The sequence below is a fragment of the Myxine glutinosa genome, chromosome 13 (genome assembly GCF_964187855.1).
Source record: "Myxine glutinosa chromosome 13, kmMyxGlut1.1, whole genome shotgun sequence".
Lineage (NCBI taxonomy): Eukaryota > Metazoa > Chordata > Myxini > Myxiniformes > Myxinidae > Myxine > Myxine glutinosa.
Window position 1 is genome coordinate 1839699 of NC_136273.1, and position 16215 is coordinate 1855913.

The 16215-nt window shown below is 44.7% G+C and overlaps 1 protein-coding gene across 1 annotated transcript in view; it reads right to left on the reverse strand.

Annotated features, from left to right (window-relative positions):
• LOC137439185 (putative voltage-dependent N-type calcium channel subunit alpha-1B) overlaps window positions 1-16215 on the reverse strand; it is an 856614-nt gene that overhangs the window by 454923 nt on the left and 385476 nt on the right. Inside the window, exon 23 of the mRNA XM_078766934.1 lies at window positions 9463-9592. Coding sequence (XP_078623060.1) covers window positions 9463-9592 — 130 coding nt within the window. The remainder of the gene's footprint in view (window positions 1-9462; window positions 9593-16215) is intronic.

Here is a 16215-nt window from a genome sequence, read left to right on the forward strand (position 1 = left end):
CCTTGGTGTCCTTGTGTTTTATACTTCTCCCTCCCACCCCCCCACCCCCTTCCCACGCCTCCTCCCCCCAAGCCCTCTCCCTTCCACACATCTCCCTGCTCTCAAATGTTGTGTTTGTGTGCTTCCCCTTCTCTCCCCATCTTGTTTTCCGCTCCCTCATTTTATATATTTTGTTTGTCTGGTTGATTTGTTTGTGAAGTAAATGTTAGCTCTTTCACGAGCCTCGATTCAGTATACAAAAAAAAAAAAAAAAAAAAAAAAACTGCCCACTGCAAGCAAGCAGGTTCCCCAACTATGTCCCACCCAAAGGACCTAATAGGTGAAAGTCCGCCCACGAGGGGTAGGGAAAGGCCGTGAGGCCATGCCCCGAGGGAAGTAATTTGACCGTGGGATGTGGGTGGGACAAGCCGGGAGGCCAACGACATGATTGGTTCTGAGGAGAAAAAAAGAGGAGAGCGCTTATTTGGTCTAAAACGAACAGGAGACTCGCCGTTTTTGGTTCTGTGGGATCTTTACTTTGCGAGGGAGGAGAGTGCGGATGGACAGCTCGGTGGAGGAGCAGGAAACTTTGCTTCGCATAGGAAAGGACCATAGGAGTGGAAAGCAGTCAATGGTTGCGAAAAACGGATCGCGGGTAGTGCTCGCCTCCTGCCCTGTTTCCGAGCGCGTTTTGGCACACCGCGTTCGACGCATCACCATCTTCCCGCCTGTGGTTTCGGGCGTCATCGCTGCCAGCCTCATCAAAAGTACTCATTGGGAGGCCAAAGTTAAGTGCCGGCACGAAAAGGACATTTTTAAAATTTTATTATTCCCCTTGTCTGTTTTTGTGCCTCAGGGGAAGATCCTCACGGTAGGAAATTAATTTACCTCAGCTTTTATTTCGGCATTTTCATTCCGTGCTATATTTTTTATTAAATCCTTATTGTTGTATTTTCCTTGTCTTGTTTGCATGGTGTTGGGTTCAGGAATAAACCCGTGTTCGGGAATAAAGCCGTCATCCCGTGTGCGTCATAACTGCCAAATATTCGGCTGCCGCCTCAGGAATAAAAACTGTCTTGGCTATTCGTCATCCAGCAGTCTTAATCGCTGGTGACAGGACAATATATAAACACACACACACACACACACACACACTATTGTTACATTTGTGAGGGGGTAGGCAACGAAATACCTTAGGGCCAGGTAGGATTGTATAGGATAGTGTGCTCCGAATGTCACGATGAAGAAGAAGAACCCCCATGTACCTCAGTGGGGATCCGTTAGACCAGATGTCGTGTAAGAGTGTATCTTTGTCCCCATGACGAGGGGTGGAGTTATGCTAATTAGGTAGTGGTTGTGGTAAATCCCCTGAATGTAAATAGCCTCTGTGACCTTTTTCCTCTGTTCCTTATGACACACCACACCCACCATGCATCCCACACCTAAAATAAACACGAAATAAAAGTACCTGGAACCAAGCCATTCAACTACCGCTGGCTAACAAAAACAAAAACCAACTACAAAAGCCGCCACATCACAAAGGCCGGCAAGTGGCCATGCCCCGAAGAACGATTGGTCAGGATAGCCATAGAGCGAGGAGATGGCCTCGCTGATTGGAGCAAGCGCGTACATCATTGGATGACGTAAGAGCCCGGGGAACAAAAGAACTGTGTCCCGGCATTTCTTCCTCTTGCACTAGGGACATTGAAAGCGAACCGTCACAGATATGACTCTCTTGTGTTGGGGCAGTCATCACGAGCAGTCAAGGTTATACTCTCATGGCTTTGAGGTTCAACGAAAGGCGGTCGCATATATGGCTTCTTCTTGTTCCGACCTTGATAGCGAACAGTCGGAGGTTTCGTGGTCCCTGGCTTTCATCCTGTCACGGTCGCAGATATTCTCTTCTTGGGCTGGGTTCCTATTGAAGGCTCTTGCGTTGGGACAGGGACATTGGCGTCATGCAGTCGGACATTTGTACTTTTTGGTCCGGGCGATCGGTTCGAGCGGCCCCATTTTCATTTCCCTTGCTCGTTGGTGCTGACGGTGCAGCGGCTGTCCGTGCGGAGAGACCGCAGTGCTGTGTGGAGCAGACGGCGAGTGGACGGGCGCGGCCTGCTTGCTTCGTGCTCGGCAGCTGGAGGAATGAACTGCACGTGAAGACTTGTTTCCTGCTCATGGACTTCACGCCAGGCGTGTGTTTTCCCGTGCAGGGACGTGGGGGCCTGTGACTATCCCGGACGATTAAGGGGACCAAAGCTAAGTAAACACACATTTTTACTTTCAGTTATTTTTCCCCTTGTGTTGTTTTATGAGTCTGTATGGAGGGTCCCTCGATTAGGAATCTTAATTTTATCGTGCATTTTCTTGTTCACAAGCATTTCTTTTATTAAACCTTTTATTATACATTTTAATTCCGTGCCGGGTTGAGTTGATTACCAGGGTCGAAGACGTCTAGTGGGGTCCGTGCAGGCAAGAGCTTCGCTACCCTTCGCTGCCTCACCCCCGTGCGTATTAACTCCACAATAGTTGGATTGAAAGCCTCGGAGTGTTAAGCTCAATGGGCTACCCGTTACCTTGCAGGATCTTAATCCCCGGGAACACGGCACTATTATAGGGATGGAAGCAATATCGATCAAGTATAAAGAAAATTCTACTGATATTGATATATATTTATGTTCCGATAATGCATGTTGCGAGAGGGTTTTATTTTTCATGAATTAATGTTCTATTCCTACAATAAATGGTTCAGCCAGAATTAAAATTGCAAGAGCGATGCTATTCGTTTGTAACATTCATTTTGAAAGTACTGCACCAATAAATTGCTCCAATTTAGTCGATAACATGTGGAATTATTTGAAAGAGCGAACTTTAATTTAAAATAAAATATCATATGAAAGAGTGAACAAATCTCACAAACATTTATATTTATCTATTTTTATTCAAATTAATTGCTATGAAAGATTACATCTGAACTTTAAAGTGCAGTGAGAGGAAAGAATTTTAAGTTTAGAATTCAATGACAATTGTTTTCAGGGTGTTTAGACTTCAAACCATTAAAGGAAAACTGTCCTTGCATCCCCTTTGTTATCAATCCACAACATTGACAATCATCACATCACGTACTAAAATAAGCAATTTGCCGTCTGGCTGTCTCGTGATTTTTGACCATGATACATTCGGTCGTGGCTTATTCAATCTCAACCAAACTTGACAGGAGGACTAAGGTTGTAGCGAATTCATTTTAAAGCAGTAACACAATGAAGGTTGTAGTGAATTCATTTGAAGGTTTAAAGACAAAGAAGGTTGTAGTGAATTCATTTTAAGGTTGTAGCGAATTTGAAGGTTGTAACACAATGAAGGTTGTAGTGAATTCATTTTAAAGCAGTAACACAATGAAGGTTGTAGTGAATTCATTTTAAAGCAGTAACACAATGAAGGTTGTAGTGAATTCATTTTAAAGCAGTAACACAATGAAGGTTGTAGTGAATTCATTTTAAAGTAGTAACACAATGAAGGTTGTAGTGAATTCATTTGAAGGTTTAAAGACAAAGAAGGTTGTAGTGAATTTGAAGGTTTAAACACAATGAACGTTGTAACACGATGAAGGTTGTAGAGAATTAATTTGCCGCCCTCTCCAAGGGGGTTTTCCCCACCAATGGGGTTGTGTGTATTTCCATGTTAAGTTCGCTCTACAGTGGCGTTTTTCCAAAGCCGCTTCTAATAAGAAAACTAATGATAATGGGATTTTTTTAATTTATTTTTTTGTATACAGAATCGAGGCTCGTGTAAGAGCTAACACATTGAACATGAAAACATGCACAGACATATAAAACATACAATGAAGGGAGCGGGAGACAAGAGGGGGAGAGAGGGAAGCACACAAGCACAACAACAGTAGCGAACAGGGACGTCGGTAGTTCTGTGGAAAGGAGAGGGCTGGGGGAGGAGAGAGGGACACACGGTATAAAGCAAATGAACACTTCTAGGAATTTCAGGAAAGAAGTTGGGGATTGGAAGAGGTGGATTTGGGGTGTTTTAACGGGGGTAGAAAAGATCAAGGTTTTGGATGGGGGAAGATAAGAGATGGTGGTGAACAGCTGTTTTAAAGACCTGGAGGGAGAAGTGGGATTGAAGAGAGTGAGGGAGTTTGTTCCAGAGGCGGGAGAAAAGAGGAATGAAGGAGTGAAGGTGAGCAGAGAGTCTTGATTTGGGCAATTTCAACAGAAGAGGGTTACTGGCAGATCTTGTGCAACCTGCAGGAATATTTGGGGGACAGAGCACAGACAGAGCTGGGGGAGCAAGGCCAGAGAGGAATCGGTAGAAGACACAAAGATCACCTACCTGCCTGAGGTGAGAGAGAGAAAAGCCCTCAATCAGCTTCATCGCGGGAGATTTCAATGATTCTGAACGCTTTGGTTTCAACCGCGTGGAGCTGAGTTAGGTGTGAGGCAGGAGCACCAGCCCAGAGCGGAGAACAGAATTCCATTGAGCTGCGGATGAATGCCTTATATGTGGCGAGGAGCTCAGGTGTGCCAAGGAAGGACTTCACACGACGGAGGATGCCCATTCGGCGACTGGCTTTGGAGGCCAGCTTGGAAATGTGGTTTTCCCAGGAAAGATCATGGCAGATAGTGAGACCCAAAAGCTTGAGTGACAGAACTTCTTCAACAGGATTGTTGAGAAAGTAGATGGGAGGGTTGTCCAGTCGGTCTTTTCGGAGAGACATAGTGAGAGCGTGAGATTTGTCAGGATTGAAAGACATGTTCCACTTGTTTGACCAGTCTGTGATTTTGTCCAGGTCTGCAGAGAGTGAGGAGGCTGCAGACTGCCGATCTGAGGGATGAGGAATGGAGCGGCAGAGAGTGGAGTCATCAGCAAAGAGATAGAGAGGATTTTCCAGAGAGTCGGAGAGATCATTGATAAAGACCAGAAAAAGCACAGGGCCCAGAACACTAACTTGGGGAACTCCAGCCTGAACAGGAAGGGGAGATGAGAGAAATCCATTTAGGGCCACACGTTGACTGCGACCAGAAAGGTAAATATTATTGATGTTATTACTTAAGAATATTAATGTTAGGAAACCCCCCTTGGGGAGGTGGGATATTATTGCCATATTATCGTGTATAAATAGCTTATTATGCCGTTTTCATGCGAGCAACGGCCTACCAGAAGGAAATGTATTGTTGCGGTTTTGAGAACCCACACAGGTAACATCATTAAAGGTTAAAGGTTGCACCCCATAGTTAGGCCACAAGCAACACGTAGGTCACCTTAAAACGTTAGTTATTTCATAGTATGTGTTTAGGATAAGGCCATTTCCAATAGTTGCATCTGTGTTGTGTAAAACAAATAAGAGTAGGCCTCGTCCATTTTGCACCCTCCCTCCAACCGACTCCATTGTGCCTATCCTGTCTGCACCCCATTGCCCCTCGCAGTTTGTTACGCTTTGGCTGCCAGCAGTGTTTGCTGCTCTTGCTCGCTCAAACCAGCCCAAACGCCACGAGGTAAGGCCCGAAAAGGGGGCGGAGCGCAAGGGTGGGCGTGTGGCCATGTCAAGCAGCCATCAAGGGCGGAGCCGGTAAGACCCCATCAACCAACCAGGGCTGAGGCGACATCGCCTGACAGGGTGTGGCTAGAGATTCCAGAGGGTTCGCTCGGCGTGGCAATAAAACCTTTCGCGCGAGCCCCCCACCTCAGTTACGAGACAGGAGAGACGCTTGTGAGTTATGAGAAGGGAGAGGCGCTCGTCAGTTGCAGTATCAAGTTATGAGGAGGGAGAGACGCTTGAACAGAGTTGAGTATCAAGTTATGAGAAGGGAGAGGCGCTCACCAAGTTTGTGTGCAGTGTTATGAGAAGGGAGAGGCGCTCGTCAGTTGCAGTATCAGGTTATGAGGAGAGATGCGCTGTGACAAGCCTTGAAAGGATTGATTGCGCTTTACAAAGGACTGGCGCGTGGCACGCATTGCAGAGGACTGCAGCGTTGAGAAGGACCATTGTGAGGACTCGTGAGGGAAGCCAAGCATTGGCATTCATACAGAAGGACTATTGTGGAAGGCGCCCGTATTGAAGGGTTTACGTGGCATTGCGGAGGGCTTGGGGAAGTGGCGTATTGTACCCAGCGATACCGGGAGCGCGTATAAAGGCGCCGGTACAAGTATTACATACGCAATATAATCGCCAGCTTACCGACCTTTCCCCGATATAATTGTCCACCTCGTGCCTACGTCACGCGGAGAGCCGCCTGCCATCTTCCACCGCCTGCACGGTACGAGTCGGGGACCGGACAAGCTGTGGACGCCATCTTTGGACCTTCAACCCGACCATCTACATCCCCGTGTGAGTGAGTCTGAGTGTGAACGGGCCCGTGTCCAGGGATAAGTATAAGACTGTATAAGGCTGCCCAGTGTATCTGCTTCTTCCTCTTCATTGTACATTGCTCTTTCTCTTCCTCTTCTTCCTGTGTAAATAGTTAATAAACCAATCTGTTCTTCCTGTCTTTCCTGATTCGACCGTCTTAGTGATTTCTCAATTGGGTAAGCGTGGCACGATTGACAACCACTCGAATCGGGTTTAGTACCTGCTAATGGCCTGAATCGCGGCTCGCTAATCGCTCGGCGTGTCCATCAACGCCGTGGTTCGGGTGGGGTTATTTCCTTGCTTCCCGGAAGGCGCTGGTACTTAGGTAATAGGACCAATTCGACCAACCACCATAATCAGCGCTGACCGGAAGGAACGTGATAGCCCCGGGATCGCGTCGGCCAGTAAAAGGACAAGGGGATTAATCCCCCCTTTATAAGGGGAAGGCCCGACGTTGGAGATCCGCAACAGTATTATAAACTCGCTGCACATGATGTGCAACGTGTGCAGAGTAAAACGAGTGTTCATTTACCTCCATATGATGTCTAATAAATAAAGATATTAGCACACCTGGCACTAGGCCCAGGCTTCAGACTTTGGCATGCTCAGAGGCTGCACGATCAAATAAACTGTTCCATTCCGTCATTTTTGAGGGGATTGATACGAGTATAATATAGAGCACATATTTGATAAGTGATGTATACGGGAACGAATCTTACTATAATTCACCAAATGTACCGCAAAAACAGCTGAACCGATCGCAACGATATTTTGGGTGGATAATCCTGGGATCTCCAGGAGTAAAATAGGCTATTTAGTCTTCCCAATTTCAGCTTTGGTCTCCAGCATTCTCAGGTTTGGACTCCCGCATAACATTCACGTTCGCATAACGTTCATTGTGACGATGTTTTCATTGTGACGATGTTTGTGTTCACGGTAGTGTTTGACGTGACGGTGTGAATGTAATTTCGTAATGTTTTTCGTTACGACAGGAACGGGAGTACATACATATCGGGAGGGAGTACATACATAAAGGAAACACGTATCGGGAGTACATACGACATAGCGATTGTGAATGTGACAGCTCTGAGGCGTCTTTCGCTTTCGCATTCATTCTTTCATTCATTTAATGATCATTACGCTCATTCTTACACTCATTAAACACTCATTAAACATTCATTAAACATTAAACGTTCATTCAGCGATTACGAAAATAAAAACGAAAAACATTACGAAATTACGTTCACTCCGTCACATCAAACACTACCTTGAACACAAACATCGTCACAACATCGTCACAATGAAAACATCGTCACAAACGTTACGTTACGTAATTCAAACCGTGAACACATCGAATATTGGAGAGCCCATTGCCCAAATTTGAAACACGATGGAATAATATTTACCGATCTGAACAGTGATGTGGCTTTTATTGAAATTCTACAAATACTGTTTAGATTTTGATGATTTGCGTGTGATGTGATTTAACGGATGTTTATATAAATCGTTTAAAATAAAAAAGCCTTCAATTTCTGATATATTGCCTTTTCATTTGGTCTCCCAATTGAAGCCCCGCCCGTAGGGTGGGTACCGTTGCTAATGTATATAAATAAGTGAAAAGAAGTAGAGACTAAGGCATGAATAAAATATTTCTGACTTTCGAAGCTGTTTCCATAATTTGGGGTGTATCAAAGAGCTTAAAAGATAAGCTAGTTGAGATGACAGAAGAGGATGTGTACCGGTACCCCTTTATGAGGCATTTTTTAACATCACTTCCAATTTCTGCATTTTTAAATACACCAATGAAATGTAATATTGAATTCGATTTACATCCAAAAAATGTTCATTGTTTTCTGGAATATCATGAATCATAAAGATACAACTACTAAAAATCTCATGACCATCTAAATGTCATCTACGGGGAAGTATCAAAAAGTATTTTCCCATCAATGAATGAATGAATAAATGAATGATTAAATGAATGGTCCTGTACCAGCTAAACTGAGGCACCGATTTTAGTGCTTTTCAACATAATTTCCAGTCGGTATGATTCTTTTTCTTATTGATAACCGAGTTTCCTGAGACCAGTGGAATAGAAGTTGTTGTTTTTTTAATTTAAACTTGTTGAATCCAAATTATAATGTTCCTTAAAAATTAACATCCCAAGTTCAAAATGGAAAAATTCAGAACAACAATTGCGATGTGTTCATATGCTGTCCTTCCAAATGCCCACCTTCACCAATATCTTCAACATACGTCGTGTGTTCAAAAAGTATCCGACCTTTATTTTTCGTGCGTAAAAAAAAGAAGCTAGGGAGGCGTTGATTGGTGCACGTATGTCGGCGATCCTAATGCGCACGCGTGAATTTTTTCCCACCTGCAGAAGCTGTCATTCGACGGCAGACCGTCGATGAGTGAGGACATGTAAGTGAGCGCCGTCGGATTTTCGTTTTTGACAAAATGACGGAAAAACTTGAACAACGCTACTGCATCAAATTTTGTGTTTTTTGGCCTCGGGGATGTTGGATGCTTCCATTGTGATGACTGCAACTTGGTTTCTGGGTCGTACCCATAAACCCAGGACTCATCGCCAGTGATCACTGTGTTGAGGAAGTTGGGATCGCTGTTCACAGTCTCCAGCATGTCCTGTGCGATCTCCAAACGGAGTTGCTTCTGCTCAATCGTTAGCAGCTTTGGTACGAACTTCGCTGAGATTCTCCTGAAGCCCAAATCCTCCTTCATAATGGAATGAACGGTGTTGAATCTTGCGGATCGTTTCCACTTGGGAATCGCCAAGCTTTACACAAAATTTGATGCAGTAGCGTTGTTCAAGTTTTTCCGTCATTTTGTCAAAAATGAAAATCCGACAGCGCTCACTTACATGTCCTCACTCATCGGCGGTCTGCCGTCGAATGACAGCTTCTGCAGGTGGGAAAAAATTCACGCGTGCGCATTAGGATCGCCGACATACGTGCACCAATCAACGCCTCCCTAGCTTCTTTTTTTTATGCACGAAAAATAAAGGTCGGATACTTTTTGAACACAGTAGTATTTAAATGGACTCTGAGATTACATCCTAAGAGTGCTACCTCATTGATTCAACTCATCGCCATAACAGGTCTTACGGGTTGGTTGTACTGAAGATGAACATGGAGCTGAAAGGAACGATAGGTTTTGGTCCTTCTTCATCATCTTCCTTCTCTTCTTCATCCTTCTCTTTTTCATCCTTCTTCTCCAGCGCAAATAGATCGGCATCTGGGAATTTACAAAGCATCCCATTATTTAAGCAGATTCCTAATGTTCTGCTTCTGCCAACTCTTCATCACATAAGGCTTTGTTTTGCACACCACCAATTCACACCATAAAGTATTACCAAGATGCTTAAATTCTGCCTTATTCTGCTCAATGTTTATTATTCAAAAAAGATTTTAAAAATACAACATTTCGGTTTAATTCCAAGATTGACAAAAATAGTAGTCCAAAGACTAAAATAGTTCATTTTTTTATTGAGATGAAACAAAATGAAGTAATATTAATAAGCAGCTGAAGTACTTGGCATTGCCTGAAAAAATTCAATGAAATGTGTATTTAAATATTTCCTGCATGACAATCATAAAACATGTATTACTTGATCACTCCTGGGAAAACCTAGGCAGTGTATAAGCAACATACTCACTTCAGGCCTAAACATGGAGGTGTTATCATAAAACTGTGTAAAGCAATCTTTTTAACAACAGACGGTTATAGCATTTACATGATAATTAATCTTTCATTAATTATAGTGCAAACACCACAATAAGTACATTTGTGTTGTTGACAACAAATCACTACAACCTCAACATATGATTAACATAAAATACAGCATTACGCGATTGCTCTGGGGGAAAGAAAAACGCAGCACAATACCCGATCCATGTCTGAAGGACAATTATCTGGTTTTATCCCGGGGTCAATTTTTTTGTAATCGAAACAAAGTCCTGTAATTTCCTCTGCATGAAAGAGGAGGCAAAATGTGGTGGTTATACTGGTTCCTGCAGGGTCCGAATGCATTAATGAACACACCAACACGAACACACAGACACGAACACACAGACACAAACACACAGACACAAACACACAGACACAAACACACGAACACAAACACACGAACCCTAACAACTTTCTTCTTTATATATTAGATAAAATATATAGAACTACAAGTGAAAATAATAAATAATCACATGATGAAATGAAAAGACTGATTGTATGAAAAATAGTATCATGGGTCCTGAAGCTCACCTGGATCAGGAGCAACAGTCACTCAAACCCCCCACACAACTCCTCAGACCCTGATATTTTTAGTGCTGTGAACAAACTTTGGGACATCATGGACGATGATAATTGTGGGCAGGTTTCATCGTAAACGTGTGTGTAGTTTCGGAGAAGAGACCAAATACCTATTTTTTTTATTTTTTTTGGGGAGGGGGAGGTTGGGGGGGGATTAGGAGAGGGGGTTAGGAGAGGGGAGGGAAGGGGGTCAAAAACCTCCCATCGGCTCCCACAATGAGTGCAGATTTTGATGCAGTCAATACACCTTTGTTAGGCATCAGATATGAAGCTTGTGACCAAGTTTCATCAAAGTCGTGTGGTTGGTTCAAGCGATTATGACTGCAGTGTGTACAGAGTCACTCACTCACTTACCTACTCACTCACCTACTCACTCACTTACATACTCACTCACTTACCTACTCACTCACTCTCTCACCCACTCACTCACTCACTCACCCACCCACTCACCCACCCAAACCCACTCACCCACCCACCCACCCACTCACTCACTCACCCACCCACCCACCCACTCACTTACTCACCCACCCACCCACTCACTCACTCACCCACGCACTCACCTACTCACCCACTCACCCACCTACTCACCTACTCACCCACTCACCCACCTACTCACCCACTCACTCACTCACCCACTCACTCACTCACCCACCCACTCACTCACCCACCCACTTACCTACGGACACTGCTCGATCGCATAAACTCACCGAAGTAAAGTCGAGTTGAACTAAAAATGAATAATAATGTGCGAATCCCTCAAGGTTAACACCAGGGACCGCGGAAGACTGAACGGCTTTAACTGAGGTGATGACCAAATACGGATTCGGTTATAAAAGTACGGGAGAAAGAATGAAGGAGAAGAGGCGTCAAGCGCTTACCTATAGTGAACCGACGGCAGCTCCGATCCTGCAGGGGAATTAACTCAAAACGGGAATCCGGGGTAAAATGTACAAAAAGAAACACGTTTATTACGAAACCCGAGAACAAGGAACGCGACGGTAAATAAATAATGATCCTAAATTGGGATCCCACACACCGACTTCCAAATACGAGACAGGGGAAAATGAATTAACAAAAGAACACGTTCGTCGTGGGTTTGTGTAATGTAGTGTGAGCTCATCTGTCCGTCGTCCAGCATGGCCCTGTCCCGCTCCAAGCACGAAGAAACCTCAGCCTCCTCGCTCGCACGCTCCAACCGGCCTCAATGCGACTCGCTCCGTGGCACACCACGAGGTCCCTCGCTCCAGTAACAACAGCACCGGATCCCGCTCCAAGCACCACGACGAACCGTCACCCAGAACGAAGCACGGAGGTCCAGCACGCAAGAAGGAAGAGCCAATGAAGACCAGGGACAAGAAGAGCAAGAGCTTCAAGCACAGAGAGAGCGATCTCCAATACAAAGGGCTCCAATGCGAAGAGTCCAAGTGAGCAGAGGCAAAATGTCGTCCAGCGCGCCCTTTTGTAACCTTGCGTGTGACGTCAGCTCTGGCGCGCCCCCCAATCAGCGCCTCATAGCTTCCCGCCATCCACCGAACCTTCTAGCGCCTTCCCTCCAATGAACAACCTCCTTCTCAGTTGCGTCTTCGCGCCTCCCGCCCTGATTGGCTGGAGGTTCGCGCCTTCCGCGCCAACCAATCACATGTTCCCTGTGGCGTGGTTACTACTCATCTCACACGATGTTGCTAGGCCAGCTGGTGGTGCAGCTGGCGGCGGCCATCTGGCGGTGCCCCGATCTGGCTTCCTGCCGGTCTTCTTCCAAGGTCATTGTAATGGAAGGGAACTAATTAATGTGTGCACTGAGGATCTATCTAAGTGTTTATATGTGTGCGTTGCCATAAGGGACAAACAAATGATTACCAGGTCTGACACACTGGGGTTTATCTTAGTCCCTACACTATTTAACACCCAAACATCCTTGTATGTTCACAGGTATACACTTCCCCGACAAACCGCCTAAAAACACAAAACTTATTACAGTGTAGATTCCCTATCGCGACAGTCGAAGCATGTTACCTATACAGATCTACCTGGCTCTAGATATTCCTTTACCCCCCCCCCCCCCCCCCCAACATAACAATAATACATGCGTTACGCCTAGGTCCCCCGTCGGTGAAGTGATGTGAGTTGACAAAGTGGAAGACGTTTGGAAGGCGGCCATCTTGGAGTTTGACATGGCGACCCAATTTGCAATAGCGTTCTTCCTTATGCGTAGATACACCCACACACCAGATTAGAAGTTAGTAGTTCGATTCTTTTTCAAGATATTTCGCTCACAAGGTTCAGACATATATATGGCGACGGCCATCTTGGATTTTGACGTGGCGACCCAATTTTCAATAGCGTTCTTCCTTATGCATAGATACACCCACACACCAGATTATAAGTTAGTATTTCGTTTATTTCTCAAGATATTTCGCTCACAAGGTTCAGACATATATATGGTGGTGGCCATCTTGGATTTTGACGTGGCGACCCAATTTTCAATAGCCTTCTTCCTTATTTTTAGATACACCCACGCACCAGATTAGAAGTTGGTACTTCACTTATTTTTCAAGATATTCCGCTCACAAGGTTCAGACATACATGGCGGCGGCCATCTTGGATTTTGACGTGGCGACCCAATTTTCAATAGCGTTCTTCCTTTGCGGAGATGCACCCACACACCAGATTAGAAGTTGGCCGTTTGTTTATTAGTCCCCTACCGGTGTACACCGGAGGGGACTATAGGTTTGCACGCCGTCCCTCCGTCTGTCAGGCCGTCAGTCCGTCACGCAAAGAACAGTTTTCCGGAATTTTTTTCTAAACTCTTAACGCTAATGATTTCAAACTTGGTACATGGTTTCCTCATGATAAGTTACAGATCAAGTTCGAACTTCATGACGTTTCGATCATTTTTGACAAAGTTATGGCACTTTGAACTTTGGTAATTTCCCCAACAGTTTTCTGGACGACAGACTGCCGGTAGGGGACATGTATTGCAGCGCAATACTCAGAATGCTTGTTAGTCCCCTACCGGTGTACACCGGAGGGGACTATAGGTTTGTACGCCACCCCTCCGTCTGTCAGTCCATCAGTCCGTCACGCAAAGAACAGTTTTCCGGACTTTTTTTCTAAACGCTTAATGCTAATGATTTCAAACTTGGTAAATGGTTTCCTCATGATAAGTTACAGGTCAAGTTCGAACTTCACGACGTTTCGATCATTTTTAACAAAGTTATGGCACTTTGAACTTTGGTAATTCTGATAATTCTGATGATCCTTAACTCAGTGCCATTTTAAGTTTTAATTTCCTTTAAAAACCAATTTCTCTTAAAAACCAATTTCTCTGCAATAATAGGACAGATTGAGATAAAATTTTCACGATATGATGGACTCGGTCTGTAGAATATTTTAATGGTAATTATGACGTCACAGGTCACGTGGTGTGGTCGCCATATTGTTTTTCGTGAAAACACAAAAACCCCTTTTTCTCTGCAACGGCTGAACAGATCGAGGCCAAACTTTGCAGGCAGAATTGCATACCGAAGACGAACAAAAAGTCAGCGAGCATGACGTCATGCGTCACATGGTTTCAGAGTTATGACGTTTTTAAGCATGAACCTTTAAAACCGAGCTCCTCACTCATTTTTGATCCAATCGAGGGGAAACTTCACAGATCTGTTCAGCACTAAAATGTCCTTTTGAAATTTGCGATAGGGCACGTGGTTTGGCAGATATCGTTAATTAAACGAAAATATTTTTTTAAATGGATATCTCTTGAATCGCGAGTACCTCAGACTGAGTTGGTAATGATTTATACTTGCAGAAGTACCCGGCATGGAGGGGAGGGGAGGGGAACGGGGGGAGGGGAGGGGAGGGGAACGGGGGAGAGGGGGGGAGGGAAGAAGAGGGGGGAGGGGGAGGGGAAGGGGAGAGGGTAGGGTGGAGGGGGAAGGGAGGGGGAGGAGGGAAGGGGAGGGGAGGGATATAGATGGTTACTGGCAATTGATCACATCCACAAATGATGTAATCCACACAATTTATGTACTTTACATAACGTTAATAGGAATACATGGCCGTGTCGATGGGAAATACAGTTTGTTTGAAATAAATCACAAATATCAGATGAAAGTTTTTAAAATTTAGAACTATTCTCACTCGGAGTTAAACATCACTGCAATATTACGCAGTTGCTTCGACGTTTTCTGTGAATTATATGTCATCATTGTGAGATTTTTTTGGATTTTTTTTTTTTTAAATGAGATTTTTATATTTAAAAAAACGGCAAAAAAGCATCAGAACAGCTGTGAAGAAGCATCAAAACAGCAGTGAAAAAGCATCAAAACAGCAATGTAAAAGCATCAAAACAGCAGTAAAAAGCATCAAAACAGCAACAATTGTCCGGTGAATTTTCAATCACCGCAGCTAAATGTGTCGGAGTAATTAACTATTTTCCTTCGTGCCTTTTTTGTGTGTGTTTTTTTTATACACATAAATACATAAAATACACATAAATACACATAAAAATCAGATCAGAATCAGAATCGATATTCTCACAATCATCACAACACACCAGACACGTAGTTAATTACGCAGTGCTTCCTTGTAAACAATGTTCTTTGTCTTTCCTTGTTCGGATAGGATGTATAGATTGTTCTCTTGTCTTACCCGCCTACATCCTACGTATAGTTGGCCATGGGAGAAGCACGGGGAATCAAGGTTCAGTCCGACCACCTTGAGAGATTGTCCTTGTGCCTTGTTGATGGTCATGGCAAAGCTGAGCCGTACGGGGAATTGGAGCCTTTTGAACTCGAATGGCAGATCAGATGGTATGATTGGTATCCTCGGAATGAAGACCTGTTCCCCGCTATAGTTTCCCGTAAGTATGTTGGCCTCAATTACGTGAGGCATCAACTTTTTGATAGCCAGTCGTGTGCCGTTGCACAGTTTTGGAGGATCGATATTTCTCAGGAGCATGCTTGGAGCACCTTCCTTTAGATGGAGTATGTGGGGAGGCACACCCGGAGGCTGTAGCGAATTGAGGAACTCTACCGGGTAATGGACAGTCTCGTGGTCGTTTTGGATTGAGTCGACAGATCGTTAAGTTTTTAGATCCCCAGGAATAGTCTGCAGAAGATCCAAATTGATTTTGTCCACTGCATCGTTCTTTGGGGCTAGAATTGCCCTTTCACAGAGCCAGGAGTGATTTCGGTAGTTGGCGGGGATGTTGGGGAAGACGTTCGCCTTGAGTACGTCAGCCGTGGTGACATTGTTGCCGCATGGTACGATGTCCAGTCCATCTTCAGGGCACGTCTCCAAATCTCCATTTCCGATCTGTAACAGCTACGCTGAAAAGGCGCCTGCGGCTACATCTCCATGGAGGGTGACACGCATGTTTGTGCTGAGTTTCAACTTCGTCACTTTTGACCATAGAGGAGATCCCTTTATACAGGAACAAAGTTCATCTGCCTTGGTTCCGCGTGGTATGACAGGCAGGGTCTGTCGGAAATCCCCTGCCATCAGAAGAGTAATGCCTCCCATGACAGTCTGATCGTTTCGAATATCTTGCAGAA